The following is a 19,330-nucleotide window of genomic DNA, read 5'->3' as shown; positions in this document are numbered from 1 at the left end:
GGCCAATATGCTGAAACCCCATCTCTACTAAAAATACAAAAATGAGCCAGGTGTGGTGGCACACGCCTGTAGTCCCAGTGACTCTGGAGGCTGAGGCAAAAGCATCACTTGAACCCAGGAGGTGGAGGTTGCAGTGAGCCAAGATCGTGCCACTGCACTCCAGCCTGGGCAACAGAGTGAGACTGTCTCAAAAACAAACAAACAAATAAACAAACAAACAAAAAAACCCACACAGCTTAAATGAAAAATTCAATTTCAACAGAAAGGCTAGAAAATGAAAGCAGAAAAAAGTTCCCAGAAAAAAGGATTTTAAAAGGAATAGAAAATAGAACAGATGAGAATGTCCAAGTTCAAACAATAGACTTTCAGAAAGAAAAAAAAAAAAGAAGAAATCCAACTATTTTCCCTAAAAGGCATGAATCTTCAAATTTACAGTGTCCATCAATATATGTACAATTATTATGTGTCAATTTAAAAAGACATTCATCTAATACATAAAAGTAGAACTTCATCAAGAAACATCATAACATTCTGGATCACTAAACACCAAAAAAAGACAAAAAAAAAAAAACTTCCAGAGAAAGGAAAATGAAAAATAAGGCTACTCCATAATGATGACAAAGTATATTTCAAGGTAAAAGTTAAGCACAAAACTGAGGAAGAAATCCATTCTGAATAAAGTAGGTGGGCAGGCTCAAAAACAGATGTCTTTAATTAAACTCATGGACTTTGGTATTTTAATATGCTGAGAGAGGATTTAGTCAATTAGAAAAAAACATGTAGATGGCTTAGCACTGCAGTGAAAGCTAAGTACAATGAAAACTGTAGCAACCAACAAAAAAAATATTAACTCCAGAGAAAGCAAAAATTGTGAAAGAATAGAAAAGTAACAAAAGAATACCACATGGCTCAGCTGTGAAAACTGTTCACAATAATGTGAACACAGTAAAGCATTAAAAAGTTGATTGCACAACAGTATTTGCACCGATGGAGAATGAAGGGACTAGGTACCTATATGTATTTGTGTGTTTGGTGGGGAAAGCAGGGAAGAGAGATAAACTGTTGTAATGTAAGTCAATCAACAATTGATAATTTAGCCTTAAGCTAAAAGAAATTATATGCACATTATTTGATAACATAAACACTAAAGAAAATATCAAAAACAGCTGAAAGTAGTTGTCTCTAGACAGCAAGAAAGGAACTGCTACTTTTTATAATAAACCTTTATGTTTACTGTATGCATATATAACTCAATGAACAATAAATCAAATTTCAAACGGACAAATGATATGGAAAGGAACATTACTATCAAGGAAATGGAAATAGTCAATAACCCTATTGCCGCAGGAGCAATGAGATGCTCAAACTCAGTGAGATGACACATGAAATATGAATCAAATAAGTAAACATAAATCGAATAAGTAAATATAAATCAAAACAAGATCTTTCACTCATTAGATTGCCAAAACATTTACAAACTGATTATGCAGTCCTGACAAGAATATAAAAAGGAGGGGATACCTCATACTTCCCATAGACTTCTGGCAAGAAGGTAAAATTCAACTATTTTGAAAAGTAATCTTGCAGGATCTATAAGATATAAAATGTACAGGCCCTCTGACCCAGCAATATCACTTTCAGGACTATCTTACTAAAATTAAAAAGGCTAGCAATATAAAGCATTTGATAACCCACAAAATCTTTATTTTTCTTGTTAATTAATCTAATGAGGCTGGGTGAGGTGGCTGACACCTGTAATCCCAGCACTTGGGCAAGCCAAGGCAGGCAGATTGCTTGAGTTCAGGAGTTCAAGACCAGTCTGGGAAACATGGTGAAACCCTGTCTTTGCTAAAGATACAAAAAATTAGCCAGGCATGGTGGTGCACACCTATAGTCCCAGCTACTGGGGAGACTGAAGCATGAGACTCACTTGAGCCTGGGAGGCAGACACTGCAGTGAGCCGAGATCACACCGCAGCACTCCAGCCTGAGCAACAGCGTGAGACCTTGTCTCAAAAAAAAAACAAATGACAATAACAACAAAAACAAACAAACAAAAAATCTAATGAACAAGTTTGTTCAAAGTAATTATTGCAAAAAAGTATGTGGTGATTATAGTTTATGAAAAAGTAAATGATTGACAGAAATGATATAAGGGACAGAAGGGAGGAAATGACTACTTATAAGGTCATTGACTAGATGTTAAGTGATATAGTGTTATTTGAAAGAGGACTAAATACAACTAAAACAATATAATTAGCAATTACAACTAATTCTGTTGTAAATGTATATTACAAACTTAATAGCAACCATTAAAAAGAGTGACAAAAAAAGTATAATTGATATACTAACAGAGGAGATAAAATGAAATCACATAGAACGCTCAATCAAAGCCAGATAAGGCAAAAAGAGTAAAAGACAAAAAAAAAAAAAAAAACCAAGGGCAGAAAATATGGTAAGTATTAATCTAATTATATCAATAATTAATGGTTAATGTCATAAATACATCAATAAAAGATTATCAAGGTAGATTAAAAGTCAAGACCCAACTATATGTTGTCTATAAAAATCCCACTTTATACTTTAAACATAAAGACGAAGATAAATTAAAAGTAAAAGGATGAAGGAAAGACATACCATGCTGACAATAATCAAAAGAAAGCTGGAGTAGCTGTATTAGTTTCAGACAAAGCAGTCTTTAAAGCAAGGAAAATTATCAAGGGTAAAAAGGAACATTAAATAATAATAGAGGTGTCAATTTTCCAAGAAGACATAACAATCCTTAATGTGTATGCACATAACAAGAAAGTATCAAAATACTTAAATCAAAAACTGATAGAACTGCAGGGAGAAAAAGATGAATTCACTAATATAGCTGGAGATTTCAACATACCTCTATCAGTAATTGACAGATTCAGCAGCATGTCAGTAAAGTCAAAATTGAACCAAACAGTACCATCAATCAACTGAATATAATTGACATCCAACAATAGTAGAATATATATTACATAAGCTCACATAGATAATTCACTAAGATGCCACTTTCTGGGCCATAAAACATACAATAAACTTTAAAAACTAGAAATTATATAAAGTGTGCTGTCAGATCTGTAAAAACACAAGGGTTGGGAGCAGTGGCTCAGGCCTGTAATCCCAGCACTTTGCGGGCCGAGACAGGTGAATCACTTAAGGTCAGGAGTTCCAGACCAGCCTGGCCAGCATGGTGAAAGCCCATCTCTAATAAAAATATAAAAATTAGCCAGGCATGGTGGCATGCACCTGTAGTCCCAGTTACTTGGGAGGTTGAGGCACCAGAATCGCTTCAACCCAGAAGGTGGAGTTTGCAGTGAGCCAAGATCATGCTACCGTACTCCAGCCAGGGTGACAGAGCAAGATTTCATTTAAAAAAAAAAAAAAAAAAAAAAACCACAAGGGTAAAAGAAATCTCAAGAGAAAATGGAAATATTTTGAACTAAATGAAAAATGAAGATACAATTTATCAAAACTATGAGATGTAAGAAAGATGTGGTTTAGAGGGAAATTTATAGCATTAAGTACAAGTATAAAAGTACAAATACTATAAAAGAAGAAAAGAGCTAAAACGAATCATCTAAGCTTCCACTATAGAAAACCAGGAAGAGAAAATTAAATCCAAAGTAAGAAAAGAAATAAAAATTAGAAGAGAAATCAATAAAATTAAAAACATGAAATCAAGAGAGGAAAATCAACAAAACCAGAAGTTAGTTTTTTGAAAAGAACAGTAAAATTTATAAGCCTCTAGTCAGGTTAACTAAGAAAAAAAAAGAGAAGACAGAAATTACTAACATCAGAAGTGAAAGAGGGGCCATCACTACTCATTTCAATGACATTAAAAGGATAAGGAAATATTATGAACAATTCTGTGCCCACAAATTTGGTAATTTAGATAAATTGACTATTTCCTTGAAAGACGTATTTTGCCGACATTCGCAAAAGAGCAAGTAGACAATCTGAATAGGCCTCTGTTTATTAAAAAAATTGAATCAATAATAACCTTCCAAAATAAAAAACACCAGGCTAAAATTGGTGAATTTTATAAAATATTTTATGAAGAAATTAAACCAATTCTGTGTCATACCCTCCAGAAGAAAGAATAACTTCTCATTTATTATGAGGTCACCATTCCAATAATACCAAAATCAGACAAAGACATTACAAATTCTACAGACTGATATATCTCATGAACATAGAGGCAAAAATCCTCAATAAATATTAGCAAATGAAAGCCAACAAAGTGTAAGAATGATTTATACATCATGAACAAGTGGGATTTATTTCATGTATGTAAAACTGGCTCAACATTCGAACATCAATTAATGTAATATCAGGCTACATAAAAAAAGAATACTTATTGCAGTGTTATTTATGGAGGGAAAAATCCTAGACACAATCTGATGTTCACTAAGAGGGAAAATGTTTGAATAAATTGTGGTAAAGCTATACACAAAAGTATAATGCAGTCATTAAAAAGCATGTTTCATTCTGTATTCACCTAAGAAAACTCCCATAGTTATAAAATAAATCAAGCTGCAGGGTAATGTATAAAATATAACACCATTTTTGTAAAGAGAAGATAAAAATATGACTGCTTGTATGTAGGTTTGTCTGATGCATTGGATAATTATAAGCACAGAGAAAGTCTAGAAGTGTAAACACTAAAATATTACCATTGGTTAAGTGAGAAAATAGGAACTAGAGGACGAAGAAAAAAGTAGCTAGCTTCTTTACACACCTTTGGTTTGACTTAATCATGTGTGACAAAAGTCTGCAAGTGAAAATACAAGGGAGCAGATAATGGGGGGGTAAGGAGACCCATCAAGAGTGAACTCTCCTTATTTTGAAATTACAGACATCAAGGTCTACTCTGCCTGCATAGTCCATAATCCTGGTTATTCCAACTTTTTTTTAGATCATTTAATATATTATTAGTGGCTTGTGAGAAAACCAAACTACACCTGGAATAATTATCCAGATTTAAAATAGCACATACCTTTCTTCAGAAGAGTTCATATTTGCTCCATAAAGGAGTAAAGTAAGTCCTTCTTCTACAGATGCAATTCTTGCCAAAATACCAGCTATATGAATTAAAGCTGTCTCAGAGCAATTTGGAGATGCCTGTACATTAAAAAGAAAACAAGACAAATCACATAATTTAATGACATGCTAACATACCACAGACTAAAATTCAAGGATTGTATGTAGTCTCATAAAGCTATATTACCACAACAAAAAACAAGCTTAATGATTTGTTCGGCTGTGAAATAATATGTCCGTATAAAATGTGTTATTAGATTATATTATTTTACCAGCCCAACTGATGAAGCAAATAAATACAGATTTTTTTCACCCAAATTAATTAAGAATTATTAAGAATTGCTGCTCTTGTTACAGTTTTATATATATTTCTGGTTGGCAAATGTAGTAGACCTTGTATTTCCACTTTGCCCTTTATTTCCCATCCACTGGGCTCCTGAGTATAATTACATTATATATGATATCTAACACACTGCCATCCCTTCTAAGGGTGTCATCCTCTTATACACATTTGCATCACGAATGTACATCCGACTAGGGATAGCCAATTCATGGGCTGGCCAATAGTCAATGATGTCACCTAATAAGAAAACAAAGACTGAACCAACCATATTTGCTCACTTTTGCTTTCAAATGAAAGTACTAAAATGCCTTTGCCAATATATACCAAAGCAGCACAAAGCACACATTGAAAACCAGAGAGCCATGTCAATGCTAGAGTGCATCTACAGTATTGTAATTCCTGTTCTTTGCGGGGTCTGCTTATTTACCTGAACCTGCATGGATGCCAACACACATATCATCTATAATACATTTGAAAATGTAAACGTTGCAATCAATACATTCTAATTAATGTAGTAGGCTAGCCTAACTAATGATTAGTCAGGTATATTCACCTAAAGAAGTCCTAATTATTACTAATCGTGTTGTTTAGTATGAATAGCACTATTCTTACTACTTAGCACAAAAAGTATATCACTTTTCATATTAATTATCTTTCTTAAAATAATTTCTCTCCTTAGAATACATTCCTTCTCTCACATATGAGACTATATATATTCTCTCATGTCTATATACATATAAACACAGTATTTTAAAACTTTCTATTCCTCATTTTAAATATTTTTTTGTTTAAAGGTCTGCCTTGCCTATTACAGTAGGCTTCTTAAAGGCAATAAACATGTATTATTCACTTATATATTTGCAGTACCCAGCAGAGGGCTAATGATATAGCAGAAGCTCAGTGGGTGATGCTGGATGTCTTAAATTAGATACGGAGTGTCCACTATGTGCCAGAGGGCTACTGTTAAGAATAAATAATTCAAGCATAACATAAGTACAACTACAGAAGTACATAACATGGGAACACAGAAAAAACCCACCTAACTTTGCAAAGGAGAATTGGGAGGAAATTTCAAAGATAAACTCTAGTCTAAAGAGGAATTTTTTTCATGTGGACTAGGGTGAAGAAAAAGCATTCAAACACAAGGAGATATAATAACCTTATTTAGAAAGTGCAAATTGTCTGTTACAACTGGAATATATAAGAAAGAAAGTACTTAGGGGACAGAAAACTTGCATTTGCCAAGTTTACCTAGCAAGCAACAAGCAGAAAAGTATGTGACAGCCCATTGACGGGTGAACATCAGAGAAAGATGAAAACAGTAAAAACACCTCAAAACAGATACAAAAAGGCAAAAGCTTTTAACCTACTGATAAGCCTTAAAAATCACTGCCCAGAAGTTTAAGTCATACAAGTAGTAACAGTAGTAACTCTGCAACTTGTTAAATGTCCGACCTAGAGCAAGTCACTTATTTCAGTCTCAGTTGTGATTATTAAATTATATAATGTAAGGGAATATACTGTGCAAACTGTAAAGAGACATGCATCTGTTCAAATTGGAATTCTATATAAGTGTTCTCTCTAAAGTAATACCAGTTCTTCTTAATATAAAACAGAGTTGGTTACTAAGGAAAATAATCATATTTCCAAAAGCTATAAAAATGCCGTAAAACAAATAACAAAACATTTACAAGATTTATTAGATTTGCAAAACAAATAACTTCTTAATAGAATAAATTTTCTAAGTTATTTGCATCAGAAGATCTAGTCCTGATTTAAAAAAAACTTGGATATTCTATGTACTTTCCCTCTGTATATCATAATAAATCAATCAACTGCATAAGCTATAATTTAATACTAAATAAAAATATATACCAACACAAAATACATTCATACATGGAAGGACAGCATAATAAAATATTTCAAATTTAGAAATAAAGTCCCACTGAATATTTACTAATACCCAGGTAAGAGACTCTTTTTCTCCTTAGTAAATAATACCAACCTCAGTTCCTTTCATTAAATTGTGAATAGGCTGAAGAAGGGTCTCTATTACAATGTTGTTATATAAGCATTCCACTGCACATTCTTTTTGATCACAGAGTATCCATAGAACTTCAGTCACCATACTTGCAGGAGAGTAATTCTCTAATAAACAATAAATATTTTTTAAAACCAAAACATTAAATACTTAGAACTATTTTATGTGTTAGCTGTTGTTGTTCCAAAAAGGTCAACATCAAAGTTAATTCAATACTTCAAAAGTTATACAACTCAGTGTCCAAAGGATGATGTATTACCAAACTATAACCTGACTTACGGGATTTCAATTGGCTTAACATAAAAAGTAAGCAAATGACAACAAACATGAATGCCAAAAGACGAGAATACGTAATCATTTACTGTCCGACATGAAATTACTGCTTAATATTGAAGATGAGGTCTGAAGCAAATGTACAGCATTTTTTCCTCCTAGAAAACATGTTTTTCTCCCTAGAATACACTTTTACCTTACTTATATTTATTCTTTTTCTTAAATAACATATTCAAATATTGAGCCTACAAGAAAACTACAATCAGACAAGAAAATGGGAAAAAGGAGGCAGAAGAGAATGGAAACTTTCATAAACTTTTATAGACACTACTATACTTCTTGTATTACCATAAAGCCAGTGGAAACAAAGATCATTTTTTTAGATTTTCTTTCAAAATACAGTATATACAGGAAAACACAATACATGTAAGTGTAACGTGGTTGGAATCATCACTGAATTAAATGATTTTCAGTTTCATAAAGTGACATTTTCAGACACATAATCTAATATCCTCAAAATAATAGTTTTTAATGTAAGATTGTTGTAGTAGGATACAATACTTTAGTATTTAGACATTGTATGTCTATGCATTATTGGTGTTTTTTTATTATTAAGTGTTATACTTTGGAAACTATTCTAAGATGAAAGTTCTTAATTTATGTTACAATATTCCATACTCAAAAAACATGCTGACTCCAGGTCAATATCTGACAAAAAGAAAATGGAAAAGGAAAATTAAGTGATTTTTCAACCAGCTCCAAGTGAGAAACCCTGTTTACAATGACAGATATTTTTTCTTTTTAAATTATTATTATACTTTAAGTTCTAGGGTACATGTGCGTAACGTGCAGGTTTGTTACATATGTATACTTGTGCCATGTTGGGGTGCTGCACCCATCAACTCGTCAGCACCCATCAACTCGTCATTTACATCAGGTATAACTCCCAGTGCAATCCCTCCCCCCTCCCCCCTCCCCATGATAGGCCCCAGTGTGTGATGTTCCCCTTCCCGAGTCCAAGTGATCTCATCGTTCAGTTCCCACCTATGAGTGAGAACATGCGGTGTTTGGTTTTCTCTTCTTGTGATAGTTTGCTAAGAATGATGGTTTCCAGCTGCATCCATGTCCCTACAAAGGACGCAAACTCATCCTTTTTTATGGCTGCAATAGTATTCCATGGTGTATATGTGCCACATTTTCTTAATCCAGTCTGTCACTGATGGACATTTGGGTTGATTCCAAGTCCTTGCTATTGTGAATAGTGCTGCAATAAACATACGTGTGCATGTGTCTTTACAGCAGCATGATTTATAATCCTTTGGGTATATACCCAGTAGTGGGATGGCTGGGTCATATGGTACATCTAGTTCTAGATCCTTGAGGAATCGCCATACTGTTTTCCACAATGGTTGAACTAGTTTACAATCCCACCAACAGTGTAAAAGTGTTCCTATTTCTCCACATCCTCTCCAACACCTGTTGTTTCCTGACTTTTTAATGATTGCCATTCTAACTGGTGTGAGATGGTATCTCATTGTGGTTTTGATTTGCATTTCTCTGATGGCCAATGATGATGAGCATTTTTTCATGTGAACGACAGATATTACTGATGAGCATAGGGTCATTCTTTCACTCATCCAATCGTCTTCTATTTACTAAGTGCCTAATATATACCAGACACTGTACTAGGAACTAACTATGAACAGAAAGGTAAATAAGACAAACACAATCCACATCATGGTAAACCAAGATATAAACAAGTAATTACAACAAAGAAAGATGATTTTAATCATAAAGGATGCCTATGTTGTAGGAGTATATAGTCAGAAGACCTAAGGTGGTTCTTTATACATGTAAATGCTGTAAAGACAGAAAAAATGTCTGAGAAACACTGTGAAGATCAATAGGCTAGTATAACTGCTTGGAAAAAAACCTATTAGTTTCATATTTTTTTTAATTGATTCAGAAGGTACATGTGTCGACTTGTTACATAGATATACTGAATAATGGTGAGATTTGGGCTTCTGGTGCACTCATCACCTGCACAGTGAACACTGTACTGAATAATAACCTACCAGTTGATAGTTATGTTACAGCACTAATATATAGGCCAAACCATTTTTTTCTTTGATTCACTAGAGTTCGCCTCAGAATTTGTGTCAGCAATTCTAGGGTTATTTCCTAGTTTTAGAACACTGTATGTCTATGGATTATTGGTGTGTTTTACTATTAGTGTTTTACTTTGGAAACTATTCTCGATACTCAAAGGAAAAATATAAGTTATCTTTTAAATGTTAATATTTTAGAACATTTTTAAAAGCTAGTCAACAGCCGTAAAACTAAAAGGCATTTTTCTGAAAAACATGAAGAGTTTTTTCTTTATTCTTCAATAAAAGAAGACCCTGAAAAGATTGATGTTCTGGATGTAAGCCAAAACAAGTGAGTTGATCAAAACATTTTAGAAAGTATAAAGAATGGGAAATAACAGGGAAAAAAAATCACACTATGACCTATCAATCAAATATCCCTCAGTACCATGTCTTGAGAACATTTTGATCTTAATAAAGAACATCATTAAAATTCTCGGTGATTAAATTATAAATTTAAAAAGTAGTAGAGTAGAAACATCTTAAAACATCAACGAACAAAATTAAATTTCATGGCTTACTTCAGGACCAATGTAATTTCTCATAATACTGTATCTTAATGAAACCTACTTACCAAAGTAGGTCAGGCACTCAAAACATCTAGACAATAGAATACTTATTTTTAGATGTTTTCTATTTTTCTACTTAAAATAGAAACAGAATTACCTGAAAGTGTAGCTGATGTCATCTTTGGACAACTTGGTGAGTAATAGATAAGTTGGGTAAATAGAACAAGCAGATCTACGAGGGATACCAAACCTTTAAAAAGAAAATAAAGAGAAAATTAATTTCTAACACATTCTTTCAACTTAGAGAAATTTAACTGAGCTTTCATCCATCTATATAATTTTTTTTTGTATTTTTTTTATTATACTTTAAGTTCTAGGGTACATGTGCATAACGTGCAGGTTTGTTACATATGTATACTTGTGCCATGTTGGTGTGCTGCACCCATCAACTCGTCAGCACCCATCAATTCATCATTTATATCAGGTATAACTCCCCAATGCAATCCCTCCCCCCTCCCCCCTCCCCATGATAGGCCCCAGTGTGTGATGTTCCCCTTCCCGAGTCCAAGTGATCTCATTGTTCAGTTCCCACCTATGAGTGAGAACATGCGGTGTTTGGTTTTCTCTTCTTGTGATAGTTTGCTAAGAATGATGGTTTCCAGCTGCATCCATGTCCCTACAAAGGACTCAAACTCATCCTTTTTTATGGCTGCATAGTATGCCATGGTGTATATGTGCCACATTTTCTTAATCCAGTCTGTCACTGATGGACATTTGGGTTGATTCCAAGTCTTTGCTATTGTGAATGGTGCCGCAATAAACATACGTGTGCATGTGTCTTTATAGCAGCATGATTTAAAATCCTTTGGGTATATACCCAGTAGTGGGATGGCTGGGTCATATGGTACATCTAGTTCTAGATCCTTGAGGAATTGCCATACTGTTTTCCATAATGGTTGAACTAGTTTACAATCCCACCAACAGTGTAAAAGTGTTCCTATTTCTCCACATCCTCTCCAACACCTGTTGTTTCCTGGCTTTTTAATGATTGCCATTCTAACTGGTGTGAGATGGTATCTCATTGTGGTTTTGATTTGCATTTCTCTGATGGCCAGTGATGATGAGCATTTTTTCATGTGTCTGTTGGCTGTATGAATGTCTTCTTTTGAGAAATGTCTGTTCATATCCTTTGCTCACTTTTTGATGGGGTTGTTTTTTTCTTGTATATTTGTTTGAGTTCTTTGTAGATTCTGGATATTAGCCCTTTGAGTTTCTTCACAGAATTGGAAAAAACCGCTTTAAAGTTCATATGGAACCAAAAAAGAGTCCGCATTGCCAAGACAATCCTAAGTCAAAAGGACAAAGCTGGAGGCGTCACGCTACCTGACTTCAAACTATACTACAAGGCTACAGTAACCAAAACAGCATGGTACTGGTACCAAAACAGAGATATAGACCAATGGAACAGAACAGAGTCCTCAGAAATAATACCACACATCTACAGCCATCTAATCTTTGACAAACCTGGGAGAAACAAGAAATGGGGAAAGGATTCCCTATTTAATAAATGGTGCTGGGAAAATTGGCTAGCCATAAGTAGAAAGCTGAAACTGGATCCTTTCCTTACTCCTTATACGAAGATTAATTCAAGATGGATTAGAGACTTAAATGTTAGACCTAATACCATAAAAACCCTAGAAGAAAATCTAGGTAGTACCATTCAGGACATAGGCATGGGCAAGGACTTCGTGTCTAAAACACCAAAAGCAATGGCAACAAAAGCCAAAATTGACAAATGGGATCTAATTAAACTAAAGAGCTTCTGCACAGCAAAAGAAATTACCATCAGAGTGAACAGGCAACCTACAGAATGGGAGAAAATTTTTGCAATCTACCCATCTATATAATTGAGTTTTTGTACAGACTATTGGGCAATCAGGCAGAAGGGAGCTATAATCTCAGATAGAAGACTCCAGAAGAAATTACATACAAATTAAAACACAGTAAGGCAAGCAATGTTGTAGGTGCTATGTAAAGATACAGTTTTACCATTTATTTTGAACCAATCACTTAAGATATACCTATGATAGAAAGATGTATGAATCTGATCAAGGCTATTTGCGTTTATTCAATTAGAAGTAGTAAAATTCAGTTTGCCAAGTTGGTCCAGCTGATTTATCTACACAAAACTGTAGAACAGGCCGGGCGCGGTGGCTCAAGCCTGTAATCCCAGCACGTTGGGAGGCTGAGACGGGCAGATCACGAGGTCAAGAGATCGAGACCATCCTGGCTAACACGGTGAAACCCCGTCTCTACCAAAAAAATACAAAAAACTAGCCGGGCGTGGTGGTAGGCGCCTGTAGCCCCAGCTACTTGGGAAGCTGAGGCAGGAGAATGGCGTAAACCCGGGAGGCGGAGCTTGCAGTGAGCTGAGATCTGGCCACTGCACTCCAGCCTGGGTGACAGAGCGAGAGGCTGTCTTAAAAAAAAAAAAAAAAAACTGTAGAACCGGGCTTAGCAAACTTTCCTCTTTGACGAACTAGAGAATAAATATTTTAGATTTTGTGGCCAAATGGTCTCTATCACAAATACTCAAGTCTGCCGTGGTAGCACTAAATATATGTAGATGATATGCAAATAAATGAGTATGGCCATTCACCAATAAAACTTTGTGTGCACTAAAATTTAATGTATATTTCTCACATATTACAAAACACCCCAATTTTTTTCAACAATTTAAAAACATAAAAACCATTCTTAGCTCACAAGTGTACAAACAAGATAGTAGACCAAATGTGGACCACAGACAAAATTTACCAACTCTTGCTATAGAGGCTTACATTAAAAGAGTCTAGTGAAATCACACGTGAAACTTAAAGGTAAATGTTGACCTAACATTAGTCTAACACAGTCTAACATAGTAGAATAAACCTCTAGAAACTCAATTTTCAGGTGATCTACAATATCTGGTAGGCCAAAATGTAGATGTTAAAAGTCAATACAAAATGATAAACAAATTATAGATGACAAACATATAAATGTAAGCTGAACACTGCACCATCACAAGTATACGTTAGTATATTTCTGTAAAGTTCAGCAGTATCCTATAAAGTAAGAGCTCTTTTATTAAAAGTCAATTATCTACTGAGTGCTCATTATGCATACAATTATGTGGCACTACCATGGGAACTACAACAGATGTATATAAGGCAATGTCTTTTCTCAAGGAGCTCACAATCAACTGAGAAGAAAAGATTTAGAGAAATTAAAAAAGCTACAAAACAGTATAAAAGAGTATTCAAAGTAAATATACTCTATACCAGGGGTCAGCAAACTATAGCCATTGTGGACTGATTTTATAAGGCTCACAAGATAGGAATGGATTTCACATTTTTTAAATGTGTCCAAGGTCCTCAAAATCATGCCCAGATTCGATGATTCACTAAGAAGACTCAGAGGATTCAGCATACAATTGTATTCACAGCTATGATTTACTGTAACAAAAGGATACAAAGCAAAATCAAAGCGCAAAAGTGCATGGGGTGAAGTCCAGAGCTAACCAGTATAAACTACTAAGCGTCCTCTCCTGGCTGAGTCATAGAAAATACACTTAATTACTTCAGCAGCAAGTTATGACAACACATGTGAAATGTCATCTACCAAGAAAACTCATTAGAAAACCAGTCCCTTAGGTTTTTGGGGAATCTAAGTACGTAAGCACACTCTACCTAGCACACGCCAAAATTTTCAACTCCCAAAAGAAAACCAGATACTCCACATAATTAACATTGTACAGTTTAGGCAGTGATCACTGCACAGTTTAGGCACTCATCAGTTCTAGAAATAATAGGAAATCCAAGATCCTAGGTCCCAGCCAAGGTTCAACTTTGCAAACGCCTTTCTAACGATAGCTTTTTCTGGCCTGCTGCATTAACTCTTTTTTCGTACACACATAGAATATACAAAAGTAGTATGTGGCCAAAACAGCCCAAAATATTTACTTTGTTACTATGTGGTGCTTTACACACACACACACACACACACACACACAAACCCTTTGCTGGTCCCTGCTATATACTATATTCTTAGTTATCATTTTTAATTCCCTTAAGAGTTTAAGAATATACTAACAGCATGTGCTGAAGTTTGACAGGAAAAAACGTAAATGAGACTTAGGGTAAAAATAATATGGTAATATATAAAATGACACAGGGCTTTGCAGTTTATAAAACAGTATTTGCAAACCTCATCTCTCTGTGATCACAAAAATTCTGCAAGCCAAATATTACTGATTTCACAATTCAATTTTTACAGATAAAGAAACTGAAACAACAAAGGTTAAGTGATTTTCCCAAAAGATCACAACTAGTTTATAATGGAATGAGAACTTAAGGTCTTCTAGTTCTAAATCTATATCTGGATTCCTAAAGGCTGAAGGAATAACAAAAGCAAAAACAAATAAACAAAAAATACATGTAGGAAGAAGTACACACTGAAAACTGAAAGAAAACAAACACTTCAAAGTGTATAAGCTATCAACAGACTAAAAGGTACGTAGCTAAGTACCGTAGAAAGGAACATGTCAAATTTCCAAGTTTGAATACTCCATCATATATAAATCTTAGCATATCTTAACAAAATTTATTTCTCCTAATTGTACTTACCTTTTTTATTCTTCAGCTTAATAGGAAATAATTTTCTGCCTTGTTTATAGATCAATAATCTTCCTAAAAGGCACAGTGAGTGAATGAAATAAATATATTGTAATTCTTGTCCTAAGTAGTAGAAAGTTTTCTGCTTTTTTCCTTAAAAGAGAAGCAAACAAGAACATTTATTTCGCGTCATTATATTTTACAGCACCTGTCTTCATTCCCTTCTAGACATTAAACAAGGCTACAGGCTAGAATGGAGACACTGTTGGTGTAAAATTTTTTAATTATTTATTTTCCTTATTGTTTCCTAAGATCCTTTACAATAAAACCCCAAAGAAAAGCAATCATCTTAAAAAGCAGCCTCAGAAAGGAATAGTATACATATAGTGTCCATTCTAAAATAAATACCATAAGATTGTCACAGTTATCTGTCACTGAGGAGAAACTCCAAAAGTAAGTTAAGAGCAGAAGAAAATTAATAGAAAATGTTAGTTACTGTTTAATTCCACCAATTAAAAGCCAATATTACAAAAGATCATATTAACAAGCACACGTCTAAGAAATTAGAATCTCTAAGATATAGACATTTCCCAAAACGTATTTGTCATTCATTCATTCACCTGCACATCCAAAGTCTGTTGAGTTTTATACAAGATCCTGAACACTAGTGTCAAAAACCATTAAGAACCATGAAACTGGGCTTCCAATCCAGAGTACGGCAAATCATCTGATCTGACCAGAGCACGAGGAGAACAAGTGGAAGAGAAGGGACTAGAAGGGGCAGATCACGGAGGGACTTAGCCTCATAAGGAATCTGGATTTTATTATAGGGGCAATTGGGAAGACATCAAAGGGTTTTAAGCAGCAAAGTAATAAATATGAACTGTGGAAATCAGGCTCTGATGGCAATATAAAAGTGAATAAAAGAAGGTCAAAGTCTGAAATAAAAAGATCTATCAAGAAAATCATCAACAAAACATTAGTGAAAGGAATGCAGAAGAGTTGTAAAAATAAAAGTTTAAGAAAATAAAATCAATATGCCTTAGGAAGGATTACATATGGAGAGTGAAAGAATGAGAGAAGATAAGAAAACTCAAGGTCCTAATTCAAGTATCTTTGTTCAGAGTAAAGTTTTCTTCTATTTAAGTAATTCTAAAGAGAAGGCCAGGCACAGTAGCTCATGCCTGTAATCCCAGCCCTTTGGGAGGCCGAGGCAGGTGATCACCTGAGGCCAGGAGTTTGAGGCCAGCCTGGCCAACATGGTGAAACCCCGTCTCTACTAAAAATACAATAATTAGCCAGGCATGGTGGCACGCGCCTGTAATCCCAGCTACTACGGTGGCTGAGGCACGAGAATTGCTTGAACCTGGGAGGCGGAGGATGCAGTGAGCCAAAATCGCGCCACTGCACTCCAGCCTGGGTGACAGAGTGAGACTTTGTCTAAAAAAAAAAAAGAAAGTCTAAAAAAGGAAAAAAACTGTGATTTCAATCTTTAATATTTTAATTCAAAGTGCCCATGTAATATCCAGATAGAGACACTAAATAAGGTGAGTGCATGTGTGTGAAATTCAGGAAAGGGATGTGGTCTCAAATATTCCAGTCATCATTTATATATAAATATATAATATTTGAAACCATGAAAGTAAACAGTTTCCTCCCAAGAGAGCAGGTAGACTAAGGTGAGAAAAGAGCCAAGGGCAAAATCTTTATGAGCACAAACATACAAAGAAAGAGATTTTCAAGTGACCAAGAAAAACTTAGAGAATGAGGAACTCTAAACAAGAATGTTACCATGACGAAGAGTGAAAGCAGATGCTGTAGAAGTAGGACAAGAAAGAGGAGATGCTGATACATGGGAAGGTCATGGGGCAGAAGAAATAAAAGCCTTATTTCCATGGCTGAAAACTGAATATAAGGTAAAGAATGGGACATGAGAGTATAGAGACTACTTAGAATAGAAGAGCTCTTCTCTAATGGGAAGCAGAGAGGTAAGGCACACAATGAAGCAAAGAACTTGTTCAATTTTTTAATATGAAAGACACACGAAAAGGTTAGAGGATGCAGGGAAAAGTGCCAGTAGAAAGTGAGACGCAATAATAACAACCTTCTGGTTCTTAAAACACACACAAACACACACCCAAACACACACACAAGCAATGTTCTGGTTCTTAAAAGACACACACACACACACACACAGAGAGAGAAGATAAAACAATCAAGACACCAATCCAAAACAAAACATCTCTTCTTTGCAGGCTAAGAAAAGGAAATATTAATTAGGGCACATAAATATATATTTGCATACAAAGAAGCAAGACACTTAGAGAATTCATATCTGGAAAGTTCCATTTTTCTTAATGAAAGAATAAGCAAGGGCTCCTCCTCCTGAGAGAGAATTAGGCAGGAGCAAAGCAGAGGGTTCGATGAGACTGACAAGGGCTTGCAATAGCTGTTATGGAACCCGGAAGAAAGAACATCTAGGAGGATTCCAAAGCAACAGAGAGAGAGCAACTGAAGTCAGAAAACATATATTTACTATCAAGCCATATACTTTCTGCTTAATTTCCTGAGTACCAGAAAACATACAGAATTGAATTGACCTAAAGCTGGGCAACTTCAGGCAGAAAACTCTGAAAGAGAAATGCGCAAGAATTCCTTTAAAAACATGGCAACAACAACAACAACAAAAAATGCAGTGAGGCACTCTGGGGTCTTTAGTAGATAGGGAAGAGAGCAAAACCATGAAGGGCTGAGAGAGTAATGGGGGGAAAGGAGCTAAATATTACATTTTAATATCAAGAAATTAGAGAAATCTGTAAGTCTGTAAATGAGATAACACATGAACTTATATGTCTTTTTCCTTCTCTTAAAGAATAAATTATAACTTCTATACTTTCTCCTCCCCTACTAAACACTAGCTTGTGAAACCCATTAATTATTGGTCTATCACCATCCCCCTTGCTTTAAGTTAGAAAAAGAAATTCACCCAAGAATGAAGAAAAGTACAAGATATCATCATACTCTCAAAAGAGCTTACTATATGCTTAAGGAAACAACATAAAAACAACAGAACAATAAAAGCTATCAGGTTCACATGGCAAATCGTGTGACATAAGCAAGAGCAAGGAAAATTCAGAATAGGCAGGGAGGCCTTGAAATTTACAATACAGTTTCTGCCGGGAGCAGGGGCTCAGGCCTGTAATCCCAGCACTTTGGGAGGCCGAGGTGGGGGTATCACAAGGTCAGGAGTTCAAGAGCAGCCTGGCCGGCACAGTGAAACCCCATCTCTACTAAAAATACAAAAAATTAGTCGGGTGTGGTGGCAGGCACCTGTACTCCCAGCAACTTGGGAGGCTGAGGCAGGAGAGTCGCTTGAACCCGGGAGGCAGAGGTGGCAGTGAGCCGAGATCATGCCACTGCACTCCAGCCTGGATGACACAGCGAGACTCTGTCTAAAAAAATTAATTAATAAAATACAATTTCTTCTTTCATGATAAATAAGATATCTATTAGTGTAGGGAATTATGGATGGGGCAGTAGGAGTAAAAACAATGTTGTATAGGCATTGGTATGCAAAAAAGACTAAGAGAAGATTCATTTTAGTCAATAACTAGAGAAGAGATCGTATAGAGAAATTGGGGCCAGATTACGAAGCATTCGGGACATTTTAGCTCAGACAGAGAATAAGCAAAGAAGGATCACAGGGTGACACGGAGTGTTCAAAAATAAAAACAACATTTTATGGAAGTTTTTCTCCCATTAAAGTGCATATGTGCCTGATTAGATGACTGACACATTACTGTAGGAGAAAGAATGGACTGTATTATTATTGCAATATAACAGATTAGGTTATATACCCTAGTATGAATTGAAGAACTGCATCTAATAAGAATCAGTATGGTTGTATATTAATTTCAAATGTAGATCTGTTATAGAAAATAATGATTATAGTGTATCTTATAAATGTGTAAAATATATTTTCCAAAGTCATTAATAAAAGTGACCTCATTTACCATAGTAACAATCATTTAAAAATAAAAGTTACTAATAAACTCTATTTACTAATAAAATGTACCATTTTTAAAAGTATGTAATAGAGGAAGTAATACTTACTGCAATGCTTTGAATGTCCCAAAGTTTCCTCAGCTTTCCCAGTCTTACACAGTTCAAAGTACTGAACACACTGCTGAATGGCTGTAGTTATCTGATGAAATAATAAGTTATTAATTCCAGAACTTTGCAGCCCTCAAGTCCAAGAATTAAAAGTCAAAGCTATAAAAATGCTTTGGAGAA

General features: G+C 34.9%; 1 protein-coding gene across 1 annotated transcript in view; it reads right to left on the bottom strand.

Moving 5' to 3' along the window:
* TBC1D32 (TBC1 domain family member 32) overlaps positions 1-19,330 on the bottom strand; it is a 213,391-nt gene that overhangs the window by 155,321 nt on the left and 38,740 nt on the right. The window contains exons 12-16 of the mRNA XM_026456419.1: positions 19,151-19,241; positions 15,050-15,190; positions 10,543-10,635; positions 7,421-7,563; positions 5,029-5,153 (exon numbers count right to left, since the gene is read on the bottom strand). Coding sequence (XP_026312204.1) covers positions 5,029-5,153; positions 7,421-7,563; positions 10,543-10,635; positions 15,050-15,190; positions 19,151-19,241 — 593 coding nt within the window. The remainder of the gene's footprint in view (positions 1-5,028; positions 5,154-7,420; positions 7,564-10,542; positions 10,636-15,049; positions 15,191-19,150; positions 19,242-19,330) is intronic.

This window comes from Piliocolobus tephrosceles, chromosome 5 (genome assembly GCF_002776525.5).
Source record: "Piliocolobus tephrosceles isolate RC106 chromosome 5, ASM277652v3, whole genome shotgun sequence".
Classification (NCBI taxonomy): domain Eukaryota; kingdom Metazoa; phylum Chordata; class Mammalia; order Primates; family Cercopithecidae; genus Piliocolobus; species Piliocolobus tephrosceles.
This window is presented reverse-complemented; position numbering and strand designations above follow the sequence as displayed.